This window comes from Zonotrichia albicollis, chromosome 2 (assembly GCF_047830755.1).
Source record: "Zonotrichia albicollis isolate bZonAlb1 chromosome 2, bZonAlb1.hap1, whole genome shotgun sequence".
Taxonomy (NCBI): Eukaryota; Metazoa; Chordata; class Aves; order Passeriformes; family Passerellidae; genus Zonotrichia; species Zonotrichia albicollis.
Window position 1 is genome coordinate 67,752,900 of NC_133820.1, and position 19,109 is coordinate 67,772,008.

The 19,109-nt window shown below is 41.9% G+C and overlaps 1 protein-coding gene and 1 long non-coding RNA gene across 3 annotated transcripts in view; one reads left to right on the forward strand and one right to left on the reverse strand.

Moving 5' to 3' along the window:
* Positions 1 to 26: 26 nt before the first annotated feature.
* LOC102065331 (uncharacterized) lies at positions 27 to 14,415 on the reverse strand. The gene is made up of 3 exons (XR_003379144.2): positions 14,175 to 14,415; positions 10,361 to 10,418; positions 27 to 6,953 (listed from the first exon to the last, which is right to left on the reverse strand). It is a non-coding gene; the product is annotated as an uncharacterized LOC102065331 (long non-coding RNA).
* HTR2A (5-hydroxytryptamine receptor 2A) overlaps positions 14,039 to 19,109 on the forward strand; it is a 28,192-nt gene continuing 23,121 nt past the window's right edge. The window contains exons 1-2 of one of the 2 annotated variants that reach the window (XM_026790655.2): positions 14,039 to 14,621; positions 15,091 to 15,748. In XM_026790655.2, coding sequence (XP_026646456.2) covers positions 15,349 to 15,748 — 400 coding nt within the window. In that variant the 5' untranslated portion in view covers positions 14,039 to 14,621; positions 15,091 to 15,348. Of the gene's footprint in view, positions 15,749 to 19,109 lie in introns of both variants that reach the window. The other variant, XM_005482375.4, reaches the window with a different exon arrangement.

The following is a 19,109-nucleotide window of genomic DNA, read 5'->3' on the forward strand; positions in this document are numbered from 1 at the left end:
TTGCTTTTCAAACCAAAAGAGGATTTTAAAAATTTTATTTAGTACAAAGCTTAAACTATTAAGCTGTTCCAGTGTGGGTGTAAAATATAGCACCAGATCCAGTACGAGATTTCGTAAATAAATCTGAGAAGCAGAGACATGGGACTCCTTGCAATTTCAGATCAGTTTTTGAAAGCAATTTCTCAAGGCGCTTCTGTGGCAGGGAATACATGCACTCAGAAAAGCAGCACAGTGAGTGAACAAAGGAGTCAAAGCTAGGATAGCCAAATGTACAGACGTCTGCAATGAAAACACATTCAGTAACCCATAAAACATACTGATAGGGCTGAAATCAGCAGGTGTAACAAATAGAGATAACATTCCACAGGCCAGGCACCCCATGGGCATAATCTGCCCTGTAAGTCTGCTCAAGCACAGGTTCTTCTTTTTTATTTTTCCAGGAGTCAAGAACAATTCAACATTTCTTGAGGTTCTGGAACATAAACAAGCTGTCAGAATTACACTTGGGAGCAGTCCTACTTTGTTTTGCTCATTTATTTTTATGTGTAGCACAAGGTAAGCACCTACAAATATTTTTCTGCCCAGAGCAGGAAGGGGGATAGTTGCTGCTTCAGCAGCTTGAATTGCTTCACACAAAGGAACTGCCCTTGCTGCTGTGCTCAAGCAGTCATGCAGTTAACACTTATGCAAATGCTTGTCCATATACCATGGAAAATAGGGTTGCTTGCAGTGTCCAAAACCCTGCCAAGCACACGCAGCTGGAACAGGGCATGACGACACCACTGTGACTAATGAATGCAGGCTATCAAATAATCAAGGGACTTCCGACCTCAAATGCGTTTGGGAAACCCCACCACTGTGCTTTGGAACACTGTATTCATTTTTTGTCCTGGATGCTTATGGGTGTGGCAGTGCCAAAGAATTAAAATAGGAAGGGTCAAGTTTACTTAACCCTTAAATACTTGTTTGCTGGAAACTGTTTCCAGCAGGAAAGTCTAGACTGCACATTTAAAGAAAAAATAAAAGAAATATGGCTAAGTCCTATGAGTAATAAAGCAATTTACAAAATGTGTAAAAACTGCTCAGAAACAGAGCAAAACAATCATTATGTTTGCACTCTAGTCTGTTCCTAGTGGGTTGTTTGCATACCCCATTAGGTTTCTTGATGCTTCTTGCCTATTACCTTCTGAGGAGTAAGAGTGTAACACTGCCGTGTCAAGTTATGCCAAGCACATGCTGGTGGAAGACCTTTCCCTCCTAATGTTCATTCTGTTCCATCTTACCATGCCACATCTTCCCATATCAAGCCATCCTCTCAGTACAGAAGGATTTTCCACATCATTAACTGTCTTTCAAGTTACAAATCCAGCTTTTCATGTTCTCTGCTGTACCACAAGGATTGCTTTTCTCACCCTTCACACCCAGCAGGTGATCAAGTCAGTTGACAGTGGTACAGATGCACGTTTTCCCCCCACTGGCCCTTAGCTGTCACTGATGTGCTACTGTCCCTTAGATGCCACTTCCTGCTACTGACTGCCTACTTGGCCTCCCCAGTTCAGCCTTCCCATGCAATCGTTCCTACACCTTCTTCACCACCCTCAAAAGTACCTATTTCCCACTGATCCCCTGTCCTCCACTGCATTTCTCTTGCTTTATCCCCTTCACATTTACAACCTCCTCTCATGCTTTATTTTTCCCAAGTCTTTTTAACACAGATAGAATTAATGATGAAATGAAATAGCTCATAAAAGGGAAGGGCAAAAGCTTCTCATTTACTTCCTCTTTTTTTTTCCTCCCCTGTTTTTAATGGAAAAAATCCAAACACAATTTAAAGGACTGAATATGGCTGAAATTACACTGGAGGGGACAATCTGTTCCAGCTCAGAAGGTGGTGGGAAAAGAGCCCAAGCAAAAGCAAATTGTCTAGCTCCTACTGTAAAATGGAAGAACAATAGTATTAATTGTCTTCCATTCCATATGCAAGGGTTTGGCAAACCTGTCCTGGCTGCTGTATTACCACCAAAGCTGAAATGCTAAGACGTATGCCCAGTGAGAAACTGTAAAAGCAGAGCAACGAGAAGGATGCGGAGGCTGCAGGAGGGAAGATTGGAAAGGCTAACTCTGAATACAACTGGGCTTAAACACATCTGCAAAAGAAAAGGGACAACTATTTTCCTATCAATATTTGAAGGGTCTGCAAACCAAGGGGAGTTACCTCCTCCAGGAGAAAGGATGTAATTAGTAACAGTGGATGAAATCACAAGGTGAATTTAAACTGCCCACTGTCAAGGGGAAAAAACAAAACCTCTTTACAAAGGAAGATATTTTTAGAAGCAGGCATCCCATTGCTTGGAGTGTGGAGAACTAATCCAACAGAAGCACATTTCTTGTCTCAGTTCTATACAGCCAGGGGCACACAGTAGCTGACCTAATGGGGTTTTTGCATCTGTTCACTCCATGTTCTGGATTAAATTATTACAAATTCACTATTTGTATGTATTTACTAAAACTGCTTCCCATTGTACTCCCAAGACAGAGTTGGGGTTATTCAGCCTGGAGAGGAGACCTTATAGCACCTTCCAACACCTTAAGGGGGCTACAGGAAGACATTTTACAAGGATATGTAGCAATAGGACAAAAGGAAAAGGCTTGAAACTGAAGGAGACTGGCTTTAGATTAGATATTAGAAAGAAATTCTTTCCTGTGAGTGTGATGTGGCACTGGAAGAGGTTGCCCAGGGAAATTGTGGATGCCCCATCCCAGGTGGTGTTCAAGGTCAGGATGGATGAGGCTATGAGCAACCTGGTTTAGTGGAAGATGCACCTGCCCATGGTTGTCAGCGGACAATCTTTAAGGCCCCTTCCAACATAAACCATTCTACGGTTCTGTTGCTGCCCCTCTGCTCCATGTCCCACAGCCTGGAATCACTTCACTTTCCTCTGTTGCCAGCACAAATGCCACTTCAATTATTAATGAAGGAGTGGGTTTTTTTGAAGTTTTCTTATCCAAAAATATTAAGTCTGTCTTGGAGTTGTAGTACTGTGTAATTAAATTTAATGCATTTGAGTTGGAGGCACAAATAAAGAGGACGCTGCAGTAGCAGTGTAATGATGGGATTTTTCTCCAGCTGATGACACACACTGGCATGTTTCCAATTTTCAGATTGTGACTCTAATGGTTCATTCCTGTTCTTTAGCAGGGCGCATGTGTGAGACAGAGACACAGTGTGCAAGCACTGAGTGCTTGTTTTGTAAAAGTCAGGAGCTACACAGCATTTGTGAACCCAGATCAATAGCTCACCCCAGAAACTGGGTGGGGGGACATTCAGAAAGCAGACTTCAGGTGCTAATTTGGTATTTAGTTTGGACAGCACAGAGCTCACAGATCTCCCTTGCCAGCACACACGGATGTTATGGGAACTTGGAACAACATATCTAAACATCTAAAGAGCAGCAGGAGGATGGGAAAATTAGGACTCCTGTCCTAGACAGTTGCAGGCAGGAGGTTCACCATTCTTCACCTTCATGTTTGTGTTTTTCTGGAGCTCTGAAAATTTCCAGTCTGGGCAGTGAGGTCGGTAGCACTGACTTACTTATTTTGGAGAACCACCTACTAGTGGTCCCAGTAAGTAAGGTTAACCCCATGCCAGGAAGCACTTTGAAGAGTGCAGCCCATAAAACAGGATCTGGATCACGTCTTTTCAGATTCACTGAGATAGTTAATGCATTTTTGGCACAAGAACATCTGCCCCACGTTTTCCAGATTACATTTCGTGAGAGCTCAGTTCTCCATTACTTTTTGTGGAAGCTCAGTTCTTCACATTAGTGGGAACATTAATGAATGATCAGTGAATTCACTGTGAGGGAAAAGAAGTTCTTGCTGTTACAAAGTCTTCCTTTATTTATCTTGGATCCTGCCATTTTCTTTGCTCACGTATCACTAGCACAGGATAACTCAAGCCGGATGCACCATTTCAGCAGCCTGATATTTAAGCACATATTTACAGGAAAAAGGTATTCCCTGAGCAGCTCTTGACTCAGGATTCACACTAGCCAGGCTGGCAGGGCCCAGGGGTTTCAGCCATTAGACAGGGCCACAATGCCAGGCTTGTCTCCTGGTCAAGCATTTGGGTGGATGCCCGATTTATTTTCAGAGACAAATTTTTGGCTTGAATCTTGCATTTTAATGCCATGCATTAAATTAAACACTACACAAAGAACATCAAGGAAGCAATTCAGCTGTCTTGTGATGTACTGATTCTATCGACTAAGTGCCAGGTATGTCTCATTGCCTTGAAATTTTCCAACACCACAAAACATTTTCATTTCTGTTCCCCTCATGGTGGGCTTCTTGGGCACAAGCTATAAGGCACAAATGGCAGAAGCGTTCTCCTTACAGCGAAAGTGTCTCTTCAAAGTCAACACGCTTTAGGCACTTCGGTCATTTTCACTCCCCAAATGCCCTTCACACAACTTCTGACTTCAGTAAACAGTATGTTGCTAAGAAGTGAGCTGTGTTCATAATAACTCTATGAGGCAACCAGGAAAGGAGATACATTTTTCCCACTGCCTTTTCTCCCTTGGACTGTGCAGTCCCAAAACTCCCTATAATAAAACCAGACACATATAAACATACAGGCTCCAACCTCTGCCAAGCAGTCCGTGATGAGACTTCCATTGGCACCCGGAGCCTCTTCAACTCAAAGAGCACAAATCCCTGTTCTCAATTTGCTCCTCATTATAACCAGTGCAACTAGTTATGACTTCTTACCCACACAGTTTCTACTGTGCACTCATGTCCACTCCAAGCCTTCCTTTATAAAAGCAGGTTCTTCACTGTTGTTGCTTAGACTGTTATGGGATTTCAATTGTTCCAGGTATTAAAAGTCAGTCTCAGTCAGGAGAGTACACTGAAACAGTGCCTTGGGAAATGGCAGTAAGATCACTAATGACCAGATTCTGGACCTGGCAAAGATAAGCTGTTTTCCTCCTGGAAACATGTTAGAGTGAAAACAGGAGATTTTCCATCTACCTTGATTGACCAGTGGTTTAAAGGACACTATGGTCCTTTGGCAAGCTCTCCTTCTCTTAGCACAAACATGGGTCCAAGTTACTTGGAGCAGTTTTTGTTCTACAACATGCTTGACAAACACATGGAAACAAAACAGTCTAAGAAATACTGAAGAAAAAATGGCCATTAAAATTAGTACTTGATAGTGTATGAAAGCCAAAAACACACCAAAATTTTAAAGAAAACATGAAACATGAAGATTCTTTTGGAATTTTGTTTTTTGCAAATTTTTGCACTTCAAGTAACAAACTTCAAACCATGGATGTGGGAAAGGGTCATTCCTGGGCTTACAAGGGAGTTTTTGTCAAAGACTCGTCTGACTCTGCATGCCTGATACCTGACTCATGAACCTGCACATCAGATCACATCTTCCTCCTCTCTCCTTTCTTTCCTTCACGCCTCAAACACCAAATGCTTCTCTAGCTTACTATACACCCTTCGCTTTCTGTTTTGCAGGTCCTGCCACTATGCAGCAGTCCTTGCTCCTGGTATCTCTTCACCTTATCAGACTGAACACCTACTTTCATACATGCACTTTGAAATGCCTTCCTTTTTTGAAATGCCCATGACTCTCTCACCATGTGAGAGCTCTGTCACAGTTAGTCACTGCCCACATGTCCCAGGAATCGCTGTCTGGACTTTCCAGGCTGCCTCCCACCCTTCCTGTGGCCAGCCCAAGGGTGCTCCTGCATCCTCCCTGCCCTTGCACCCATGGAACTGGCAACCTTGATGAAGTCTTTCCTTGGTGGTATCTCACAAGGGGTAGCTGCCAGGGCTACACAATGTTCTAGCAGCCATCCTCATGAGGAATATGCATGTTTTGGGAAGTAAAAGTATTCTGATCCACATTAGTTCTACTCTGTGCCCAGAGTAGAACTAATGTTCTGGGTTGCTCTGGGTTGTGCCAGCACATCTCTTAGGACTTTCTCACAGATGACCAGGGCAGAGCAGCAGCTATTTGGGATTTATGGGTGTGCATTAGCTCAGCGACCCTGCATGTACCACAGAAAGCTGCAGTGCCCTACAAGGTATTAATAGACTCTATAAAAACTTGTGGTTGGAAGAGAGGGGATAACTCACCATTCAGCACTTTCTTGTTCTAATGGTAATGACTGTTCCCTCATTCCTTTCTCTCATCAGCAGCTCTCAAGGAAGCATCATTAAGATGGCATATTCCAGTACAAGAAAGACATCAGGCTCAGTTCATTTAAAAGACATACTTCAATAAAGCTAATTTAACATTCAGATCAGAGGTGCCCTCAGGGATTCTTGTGCCTGCCCTGCATGTCTGTAATACTCAGATGTAGCTCATGTTTGCACAATATGGATATGTAAAATCTGGAGAAGCCCAGTGAGTGTGGATTTTCTTAAAAGACATGTCAGCCTTTTATTGCACTCCACAATACAGTGGTGTTCTGACATATGTTAGAATGGTATAAATTAAATTACATAAAGCAATCAGTTCTTCACTTGTAGCCCAATTCACAGTACTTGCTTCCCAGGTGGAAATTGAGAGTAAACTTGATATTTGGATCCTCAGAGGACTCAAAAATGAGTCAGAAGAAAATTACATCTAAAATGTTTACAGAGATATCAAACTTCACTGGAAAATTATTCTCTATTTTAGTAGTCTTTCACTTGTTTCTTGAAGTGATTAAGTGCTTTAAATAAATACTTTTGATTGCCTTAATTGTGCTAAATAAAAAACATTTGGATTCCAGTGATATTTAGGAACTGGAACACAGATAAAGCAGTGTCTATTAAACTAGATAAATAATTACAGCTCCTTTTGCAAATCAAGCTGTTGGGCTTTGTGCTCTCTCTGGGACCTTCACAGCAGAATTCTGCAGGCTCTGAAGAGAGTACCTGTTCACTTGCTGTATCTGAAAAAGAAGGTTGGAAGTAGCTCCATCACTAAATGAAAAAGACGCTGCATTTCCCCCATAACACTTTAAATTATAGCAAAACAATTCTGTGAGAAAGACAGAAAAATATCAGCACAGCTGTTTGAGTCAACTAGTTCAGAGAGTGTCTTGAAGTAAAAGACAATTCACATATCTGGAGGTAACATAATTTTTGTACTGCATTTCGTGGATCTGTCATGATTTCCACTGTTTTAGGAACCAGACACTCCTAGGAAGATACAATCAACAGCTGGACAAGTGAATTGCCACCTTACATGAAATGAGTAGAGGGTGGGATCCAGCTCAGCAGCTCGCTGAAAGACTGGCCCTAAATTCAGTGCCACAGCATCAGAGGCAGCAATCAATCACCTTTCCATGGAAAGATCTATTCCTCCATGCACCTACAATTAAGGTGCACATCTGCCTTGAACAGGTAAACTGGATCCCAGCAGGTAATGCCAACCAATACTCCTGGCAAGCCAAAGTCACAATATCATGACTGACATTTAAGGGTTTCAGCAGGCAGTGTGTCTGTGTTACTTCTTTGCACCTCCTTGCCAGTCCACATTGCCCAGACAACCTTGATTTTATGCTGGACTATTACGCATCAAGAAAACAATTTTTCTTATTTCACACAAAATTAGACCTTCTGGGGAATGTCTTTTGCAGAACTCTTGCTTCCATCCATCAAAGCTTTTCTAATCAGTTAAATATAACTAAGCAGAACCTGATAGCTAAAATTTTAAGTTTGCCATTGAGGAATAATTACATATTTCTAGAAATAGAGCACATATTCAATAACAGACATTCATGCTAATTCGTGCACCGCATAATGTTTTCCATTTTGATGTTTACAAATTACACACTGTAACTTAATAACTTGGAAAAATGTGCTATCCAAGGAATAACAGAGGAAAAACATAACAGCAGTCACTTGTCAGATGTAATATAGCAGCTACATTTATTTATGTATATATATTTTTATACATGTAAAACTTCAGGGCTGCAGCTGTTTGATTCTACCAAATATATGGAAAGTAAAAATATTTTACTCATCACTGTTGTGGTGCTCACCTATTTCACAGCTCTGTGGTTCTGTCTGTCATACACTGGTGAACCCATGAGCTTCTAGAAAGTACAAATATATTTGAATTAAGCCCTGCAGCCAGGCAGTGCTGCAAATCCAGAAGAGATGACCCACATCTTTGGATTCACAATTGATTCTTTTTCTCTTAAACGCTTCTCCATCCATCAATGTCCAAGCATAAATGTAGGAAAGTCGTTATGGATTCCTTTTACTCTTGCGTTTCTGTTTACAGGCTACTAAAGAAATCAGAGTAAAAAAGTACCCCAGAGAGAGAAATATGGCCAAATCACAGACTGGAACACACACAAAAAACAGAAATTGTTTTTGTCTTCCTTTTCTTTTCCCTTTCCTTTGTACTGATCATCAAAGTGATGGAGGCTTCATGAAGAGGTGAAGGAAAGAAAGAAAGGATGAAGTGCCCCCACCTTCTTCTGCAGTGTCTGTCACCTGATAAAATACTTTTTAGCTGTAAGGTTCCCCAGAGATGATGCTGTCGTGGCAGAAAGTTCCCACAAAGCCACCTTTGCAATATGGTGTATAGGTTCTGGTCACCCCATTAAAAAGCTGCTATTTCACTGGGTAACAGCTGGCAGGAGACAGGCTTTGGATGATGACCAGTGTTAATTGTGGGCAGAAAGTGCATCTTTAAGCAATAAGCAGAAGCAAATCAAGTGGAAAAGGCTCACTACTGCTTGGAAGTTTGAACTGAGGAAAAAGATAGTGGAAGAGGTTTAGGTATTAATGCATGGAATATGGAGCTTTATATAGTGGACTTTGCAGTGATGTGTGTCAGGATGCAGTAAAATTTTAGCTACAGAAAAACCAGCCAAATTGTAACTCAGCTGACCATAATACAACATAATATTGTCTCATTGCAAGCCAACCTATCAGCTAGCAGAACTGAAATGAAAATATTCAAAGCCGAACAAGTTTTCGTAAATCAAATGCCTGCAGATGCCTCTTGTGGTATGAAGGGTTGTTGTCAGGTATATAAATAGTTAATTTTTACAGCTGAGAGCAAGATATGGAGAAGAACCTTTCCCTTCAGGTTTCACTAAAATAAAGCATAGATTTTCAAATAAGGCAGAGTTCCTCCTTAAAGCATCAGAGGCCTTTCATTGCTTCAGCACAAAAGTTTAGGGACATTCCCCAACAGTTCAGCCTCTGTTGGGAAATCGAGTTTCCACAAAATCAACTTTTTATTCAAGGAAAAATCAAATCACTTTTGCCTGAAGCATTCAGGGTTCCTCTGGGAAAAAAAAAAAAAAAAAACAAAAAAAACAAAGTATTTTCTTCAATACATGGGTTTGACCCAACCCAAATATCTCAGTTTATTTTTTAGCTGAACAAGAATATATTATTTCAACTCAGTTCAACTTGAAACTGCCTCTGGGTATGCTGTCATGGTGTATATAAATTGCCCAGGAGAATCTGGGAATAAGACAATTTGCATCACAGCTGGTTAGCTGGCTCATAAGAAAATATTATTAATACAACAATATTAAAATATCATATTTAGAACAACAAAACTGAAGCAATATATTTGGATGCTTCCAAATCAAAATCCTTCATAACTTTTCCTCCCACTAAGAAATTTTGATACAGGGAGAGAAATTTTTAAATAGGTAAAATAGCACATGAGAAAAATAAATAATTCTGACTCTAATTTCCAGCCAACTAATCATTCCATCAGTTTTAGGCCACTGTAATTCTATTGAGCTCCACTGGAATGACACAACCTAAAGGGGTTGAAGGTACAGGGTTACAAATCTAACCCCAGTACATGGGTTTAGGCAGATAAAAGATGTGTCTTAAGGTGCTCTGCATTCTCTTTCACATTTGACTTCCCCTTGGCACTGTAAGTATGCACAGGAACTTGTAGATCCTGAACTAATAATGTGGTTGGAAAGGATGACACCCTACGAATCTTCAGGAATATGGCACATCTTTCCAAAACACATGGATGAATGACACAATCAGGTTTTTAAAAGCAAGCTATGAATTCAGCTTCACTTGGGATTGAACAGAGATTGAAACTAGAATTAGTGTGTGGGATAGACAAAAAATTTAGAGAGCTTGAGTTATATATATATATATATATATATATATATATATATATATATATACATATGTATATTTTCTTTTTATTTGGTAATTGTAGTTAGACTGAGTTATTCCAGCTTTCCCTTCAGCCTCAAATTCTAATACTCCATTGTCATTCAAAAGCAACTCAGAGCAAATTATTAGAGACATCCTGTTTCACAGCAAAGACTCCTACAACACCATGCCAGTTACTCACCTCAGGTTTACAGTCACCAGGACACAGTGCTCTGGACCAGCTTGCTCAGGACCATCACCTGTGAACAGCAAGGTTGAGATGAGGCATGCAGTTCCAGCATGATTTTCAGAAGGCTCATGTCAAGCTGTTCTCACCTCACTATGATGGCATGGGTCTAGAAGGCTGAGAGGTCCAGAATGAACTTAATTGCATCAAAAAGAGAGGAGGGTTTTTAGTTATTAGTCCTGGTTTGTAATAACTAGCCTCTGATTCACATCCAACAGCCTCTGATAAATGCAAACAGAGACACCAAACTGTAATAGTCTCAACAGCAACACAAATTATTCACATTTCACTACTTATAGATATCAGAGTGATTGATTAGCATCCTCAGTTACTCCTACATTTACTGATTACAAAATCTATTCAGAATGCCAGGGAGCAATGGCAAGCTCAGAAATTGGGGATTTTTACACCTGAAACAATCCTGAGAACACCAAATTTGAATTATGTAAACTAGATTTTTAACTTCTCCACTTTCAGATGAAAATTGTTGAAAAGCAGCATTTCTAGGAAGTGTTTATGTGCACCATGCCAAGCATAAAATCCCTGCTGAAGAGAACAAAATAATGTCCTACAAAAAATTTCCAAGCAGAGCTAGGGAACAGGGGAGGGGCTGTCATGAATTTGTTACGTTGGTACCTTCCAGAAATTAAAAAGCAATATGCAGTCTGTTCCCATGCCAGCTGTGTTTCTAGAGACTGCTTTCTGTCTACCACAACCACATTATTGCCATTTTAAGCTAAGATTTCACTTAATTTCCATGGGCTGGGGCAGAGCGCAGCTGCCTGCTCTTAGCGCAGACACGCTGCCTGGGACTGCAGGTCGCAGCATCCAGGGCTCTGCTGCTCTCCACCTGCAAGCTCCTTGGTTTAAAGTGGAAGAACGTGGCATCTACACCTTCCCAGAGCTTTCCACCTTGAGGAAAAGCAGTGATCAAGGCTGGTTTTGTCATGACTGATCACCTAGGAGTTGCTCCACACTGAATTCTCAAGGTAGGGCTCCCGCTTGGTTTTGCAGATGGATGAGAGCCCTGGTACCCTCTTTTTGTTGGGCTCTGCAAATGAAGATTGGACACTCTTTTGCTTGATATCTGCAGTGATACTATATGGAAGGAAAGCAATTTTCAGCTTCTTGGGAGAAGGTGAGATGAGTAACTTTTGCAGTCAAAATAAAATAAAAATCCTGAGATAAATAATACGATAAACTCATGATCAGTTGCACAGCCAACACACTAGAAGACATAAGATCACAAATTTGTTTCTGATATGTCAACCTGCACAAAACTGGTTTCTGATTTATCAATACTTCCTGTGCAAACCTAAAAGAAAATTTAATATGCCTGTGCCTCAGTTTCACATATGCCAAACTGCTTTCTGTCAGGAAAGCTAAGTTTCCAGAAGGTACTCAGACCTTGTGGTAGATACTCCTGTGTCTACAGCTACACCAAAGTGAACAGTGCAGTCCTTAAATGGAGAGCTTACAACTGTAGATGCAAAGGTCTTAGGAAATGCAAGATTCAGCTGGCTTGTACTTCACTTTTATATTCTGAGTAGAGCTGTAGTTCTTGATATCCTGAGTAGAGCTGCAGTTTTAAATGAGTCATTGCACACCCCCAACCATACTGTTTGTCAAGCTCCAACTCAGGCCAAGTTTGGAAGAAATTAAATTCTGTAGCAGGTATGCAAATATGACAAGAAGTCAATTATCTTACTTCATAAACAGTGAACAGCCAGGGCTCATTGATCTCTCCTGCAGAGCAGTGGACTATTTGCCAGGGCCTTTGCTTTGAGCAGTAGCTCTCAAGGTTACTCCTCAGAGTTGTGAGATCCCTTGACTCAAGAGATTCTCAGTAAATGAATAATAGCATGCTAAACTCTGAAATCTTAGCTAACTGACACAAAAGATTGATTTTGCACATATAATCCTTCAGATATAAACTGTGTACTAAGTCTAAATTTGGAATTAGGTACACATAAACGCCCTTCTAAGAAGGAGTTTAGAACACTTTAGAACACAAAAGGAGGTCTTTTCTGAGCCTCATGACTCAACAGGAGAGTCTCTCTCCCTGCCTGTTTTGTCTGACCCTGTCCTTTATGCCGTAAATAATCAAGTGCACCTTGTCATCAGATTTATTAAACCCTTCTCACATTTACCATGAAGCTTGGCAAAACCACTGGGTTGTATCAACAAGCATATTGCTACTCTTTCTTAGGAGTGGCACCCATAACACACCCATGACTGCTACACTGTAGCTGTCAGAGCCCAGAGCCAGCCTTCTAAGAAAGCAGCAGGACACCTGGGCTCCTCACAAAGGTGGTGTGCAGCCCTAGCCAAGGGGTCCTGTGCCCTGTTCCACACAGTGGCTGCATTCAGCAGAAGCAGAGCCCACCCTCTGCATCAGATATGCACTCTCACATTTGTGGGGATGGGCACAAAACCCTCTGGATCGTGGATGCCAAATTCACTTGGTGAACACACTAACCCATTTGGTTATTGTATGAAAGGAGAGAGAAAAGTTCCTTGTCTGGCTTCTGGGTTAGACTGCCAAGGCCAAAACATTTCTTGCTAAACTCAGCATTACCACCTTTTTTTTTTCACCAGTTTGTGTGGTCTGATAGTCTTCTGGCCTCACTGTGGGACTGGGAAACTTTAGCACTGCCATGACACATTTCCAAGTCCCACATGGGCATTAGTGGAAGCTACTGCTTCATCTGCTCAGTCTTGCTGGGTTCACCTGTGGGCAAAAATGGCTCCAAAAAACTTTACTGTGAAAGGCTTTCTGTAACTGTGCCCCACTGATCTGAATGGGCTTCAGTGTGTGCCCTGAGACTCACTTTGGTATGGTTTTGGGTCCATGAAGGGATCAGCACATGTCTAGTAAGGCTACATGTATCTGAAACTCCCTAGGATCTGCAGCAGGGTTAACAGTGCTGCACACAGAGCTGAGCTATGGGAGCAGCCTGCTGCTCCCAAGGATCTGCCAGGGCCCACGGGTGCCCAGTGACACTGGCACCTCTCTGAGCTCTCACTGTGAACTGCCTGAGCCTGCCATTTTAAAGCCATTTCCCAAAGCATGAGGGAAGCCTGCAGTATATTTTGGGATGTGCAGGTGAGCAGCAGACCCACTCAGAAAAATTTTTGACAACACTAAGTCTCAGAAAGTCTGGGAGATGTTTTTTTTTTAGGTTGAAAATGGAAGAGTTGGCTATTTCTTCATGTATGTCCAGGCAGCAGAAGTAAAAGGCAGAAGCAATATCAGGCTGTTTTGTTTCCCCTTTGCTCTACACACTTTGCTTTACAGAACTGCTTCATTTGGGATGCCTGCTTGGGACAGGCTGCTGGAGTTAGCAGTTACATCTATGTCCTGACAAAAGAGTATGACATCAGAGTGACTCCAGTTTTTTATAAATATCTATTACCAATTTGATTCATATGTCAGCACAGACCTGGAGTTAAAACTGAAGGGGACTGAATATTATGCCTGCCTTTTAAGGCTGGTGGAATTTCCCCTCTTTAGGGAAAAAACTTCTCACTTACATATTTCACTAGTATCTACCATTGCAAGCCTTAGATTTTGTCTCTCTCAAGCCCGCATCCTGTAAATCCCTGTAATTGCATGCAGCTGTTTGTGAGCCACCCGCTGCAAATTGAAAGCGTGTGCTGAAAAAGCCCCCTAGCAGAGAACCTCTAAAACAAGCACTGAAAAAGCTGCTGGCTTACCAAAAAGACCCTCTCTGCTCTGCCCTCCCCTGCCCTCATCTGCTGTTGCTACCTTGCAGTTTCTGACATCCAGAGAGTGGGAGGTCTGACGATCCGAACAAGGCAGCAAGGGAGAAATTCCATTCCTGTTGCAATCAGTAATTCCTCCATGCAGGCTGCTTTCTCGGGAGCGTGTGTGCGCGCTTTCCTTTGTGTCACTTCAAGAAGGGCTCTGATATTATTATTACTTTAAATATAGCTTGCCCTGGGGCGGGGAAATGCACAAGGAAAGAGCCAGTGAGCAGCCTATCTCTCAGAAGAAAAGAGCAAGCCTCGCAGCACAGGAACTGGCTTCACTCAAGTGTGCAGTTTAGAAGTCAAAAAACTATTTGAAATACCACCATTGTGGAGGAGGCTGAAGAAAAAAGACACAGAACTGGCTAAACACAGCGAAGAATATTATAAACCAGAGTGCAAAGTGCATCTGTTTGCGGTTTGAAAGTGGGCTCTGAAGTGCAATGTAAGTCTTCCTTAAATTGTATTCTTTTATAACAGTATCTAGTTGTTTAATTTCCATTCTGAAGCCATGCTGGGCCAAAAGGTACAATTAGCTACAAAAATCAGCATGGAACAGAATGTGTAGTCTCTGATATGAGGCTGAAAATGGTTCTGAAATACAACAGAAAACAGAGACTATCAGCCATATTATGGAAGATGCACTATAAATAAGAGCATATTTAATTATTTCAAGAAAAAGATGCTGGATGGAATCATTAATCAACTTTCTTAATAGAGAAGCAAGAGCTTTGCCGTTTAATAGAGCAAGATATTTTAATACTGCTGTGTTTAAAATTGTGTGATAGCAGTTACCAATAGCAATGAGATGTAGCTCCAGAGGGGAGTCCTAGTGGTTGCAAAAGTTTTATGTCTTTTATTTCTCCAACATTTTTGCTCTCTGAAGCCTCAAGTCCACATTCTGTATCCTACAGCCCGGTTTTACTTTTCAGCTGGATTTTCAACATATGCTAACACTGGACTTCCTCTAGAACTGAAAACAAAACATTTCAGCTTTTGGAGTAATTCTGGTATGTTTTTCTGCATCGCACCAGTGGCAAAAATACAGTCGACAAAAGATTGTGCACTCTCAACTTCTGGCATGGAAAGCTGAGGAATATAATGCCCAATGGTGACAAAGGGTGATAATTTCCTGTTTTTCACAATTTATCTCTGTGGTTTTGGACTTAGCAATGGATATTCTTTGTGATGGAGAGACCTCTGTGAACCCAACTGCAAACTCCTTCATACAAATAAACCATGAGAGAAGATTCTACAGAAATGTTTATGGAGCTGGAGAAATTAATATATCACATCTCTGCAACTTGACTGTGAACACTGACAACCTAACCAATCTTTCATGTGAAAGTAACATGAGCCCACCGTGCTGCCCTTCACAGAAAAACTGGCCGGCTTTGCTGACAGTGATAGTGATTGTTTTAACCATTGCTGGAAACATTCTTGTCATCATGGCTGTTTCACTGGAGAAAAAACTACAGAATGCCACTAACTATTTTCTAATGTCACTTGCAATAGCTGATATGCTGCTGGGTTTCCTTGTCATGCCTGTGTCCATGTTAACCATACTGTATGGTGAGTATTAGCTGTGTAACTACTGCATGTATTGATAAGCCTTAAACATTGCATGCAATAACATCTTGTTCTCATTATGATTTCATTCTCTTACCACAGAAAATTGTTATCACTCCATATAAATTGAAATGGTTAATGGGTGGAAGAGGTGAAGTACTTGAATCTTTTCCTATTTTGTATTTCCAGCTGCAGGCATTTTAAACACAGTCCATAACATCAGCTTATTACTCAGTTGTCAGATGAATTGTCTCAAAGTGTATATGAAGGTGCTTTACTCTTTCTATGGCTTTCAGGTTTTTTCCCTGGCTCATAATTTTCATATTCCCAATGACAATGTAGGGTCCTGCCAGTTACTTTCCTCTGCAAATATGCACTGAAACACTGATGACTGCTTTTAGATTCAAAGTAGTCAGCCTCCTTAATTAGTTAATAATACAAATGTAAATTATTTTCTTATCACCAATACCCTGCTTAGACATCTACTTACTAGCAAATGCTGGAATAAATATTGCAGGAGTTAAGAAATGGATGGGCTTTCTGCCTGTTTAGTAACATTTATAAATGCAAAACTATTATTTCTTAAGAGAAGTTACTTAAGTTAATAGTGACTCACAGTTCATGCCCTTGCAGGTGATTAATAGCAGATCTTTCTTCTCATTTTCACCAAAATCATTTGCAGTACAGCTCATGCCAGAACAAGCAGCACCCTATGTGTTCAGCACCAATTTTGTCAGGCTGTTACTGTCCTTAAACTTCAGAAATGAGCCTTCCAATGCTACTGAATTGCTGCAGTTCAAAGAGAAGCTACACATTGTCAGGAGGAAAGTAGATGGTTTGGAAAGATTTCTATTACTTCACTACTTTTGGGCTTAAGGTCCAAACATGAGCCTGCTCTTAATGGAGATTTAATCCAGAAAGTTGGAAGTTTATTTTCCATTTTCAGTATCTCTACACAGATCGCCCCCAGTAGCATTTGCAAACCGCATTTGGCATCAGTCATGGTGCAACGCCGTGATTTACCGTATTAGTGTGCCATTATCTTTGGCGGGAGAAGCAGCGTGAAGCAGGAATTGTCCGATGGGTGAGATTAGAGTCCTGCGCGATTCCCTGAGACAAGCAACAGGGACTCCTGCTGGCCGGGCTCCGCTGCCGAGGGAGGAGGCGCCGGACCGTGTCTGGGGAGGGATCCGGGGCCGGGGCTGGACGCCGCTCCCGCACGCTGGGAAGCCGGAGCCCCTCGCCGGGGGAGGCTGGGCCGCCCTGCCGGAGACGGCCGGGGCACCGGGGAGGGGCTGCGCTGGCTTTGCCGCCTCTCTGCTGCTTCTTCCCTGCTAGACCAGGGATGGAAGCTGCATAACTTGGGGTGAAAATGCATCTGGTACCAGGAGAACCATCGTGGTGCCGTGCACCATCAACCTCCAGGATGATCAGTGCTGGCAAGGAGGGAAACCTTCCCTTCCACAGGAGCATTTTCTTGGCCACAGCTGGTCAACTTCAGCCACATCACCTATACTGACAGTCTTGAGCTCAAACTGGAGGCCTCTGCATACACCCCCAAGCCTGAGGAAGAAGAGTGCCCCACCACTCCTCCTGCAGCCCCTTGAAGGGGTATGGTAATTGCTTTGTCCAGAGATGATTTTCTTGTGAGCAATTCTGCTTTGGGTGCCCAGCCATGCCAGACATGTGCCTGTTCCAGTCTCACCCTTTGGGCTGGGCAGGGTTCTCCATCCACCCAGCAACCCCAGACTGCTGGAAAAGGCAGCACCCAGTAAGTCCTGCCAAGGTGGGCATGACTGCAGAGCAGAAAACTTCCTGGAAGATGTTATCTACACCCTTATTAAGGGGGCACCTTATTGCACCCAGAGTTTTCTCCCCTTATATACTGATGCTGTTTTATTCCTGCCCCATCCTGGTGTCCTGCAAAGATGAGAAGTCTAGAAGGATATGACAAATGTGTTCCCAAAGGTCACTGAAGCAAGGGAAGATGTATGTTGTCAAGCGTAAAAATACTTTAATGGTTTTCCCTGTGTAAACTGCCCTGGCCTGACAGAAAGATGCTACTGGGAAGTCATGCCCCTGAAAGCCAGCCATCACATAACACACTCCAGGGACCAGACTTCCCAACAAAAGAGCAGAAAACATGATAAAATACATCCATAACTGCTGTATGGCTTGTCAGGGTCAGCTTGTATTACAGCAACCCAAGAACAGCAAGAAATAGGTCTCCTCAGTACTCACTGAGACTAAATGTAATTAGGCACAGATCTTCCTCCTCCACCTCTCCTTCCATTCCTGCTGCTACAAATCTTGTACTGTATCTCCAAAGGAAGACAGGCAGTCCCCAGAATACTTACATATTCTCACAATATGTAAGTATTGTAGGCTTTGGCTTTTTCCCATGCCACAGTATTATGGGCAGCTTGGGTAAATATCCTCTGAATTAAATCACTACAAGACAACTGCAAAATTTGCTCCAAGGAGAGCTATTAGTGGTTCCCTGCAGGAATAGAGGAGATTTTGAATGGGGGTCCTGCAGGGCTCTGCTTAGCCTGGGTCTGCTCAGTACTGCTCTGAACAACATGTATAGTGTGTGGAGTAAGAGCTTACACAGCTTTCCAAAAGCACCAAGCTGGGAGAGGTTACAGGCACTCAGAGGGACAGGATGAGAATCATCAACAAGAATCTGGACCCCTGAAGAGAAACCAACAAACAACATTCAGCGAGGATAAGTGCAAAGGTAAAGAAGCAATGGTGAAATTTGTCCAGCCTTCAAAAATGCTGAACAAGATCTGGCTGTCAAAATGTATCATTAGCTAAATGTCCTTCACTAGAATAATATTTTCATTAAAAAGACACTTACCATTCCAGGTTGTGTAAGTAAAGACACTCCCTTCAAGATCCATGAAGAAGTCTTGTATTTCACTTAGCAGTCAGGACCCCTTTGCAAGAGTAAGAGTCCTCTTTTAGTCACTGAATGATATACAAGATGCATATTTATACAGATAAATTAATGCATTCCAGGGCAGAAAAACAAAAAGGAAAAAAGTTTTAAAAGCATGATCTGTAAGAAAAAGATAAAGTACTAGGCTTTTCTTAGACTGGAAGACAAAAAATTAAACACAAAACTCGGCAAGCCATGATAGCCATCTCCCAACAGCTTTGAGAAAGGAAAGTAATCAATTAATCTTCATAGATAGTGGAAAAAACAGGGAAAAAGTAAGGGCTTAATTAGCAGCAAAGAAGCTGTAGGTTGGATATTGGTAAACACTAATGCATCTGCTTTGGCTTGCTTTCCCTGGAGGAGCCTATCAATATTCATTGACAGAGGGAATATCCTTATTTAGGTATGTGGTAGAAGCCT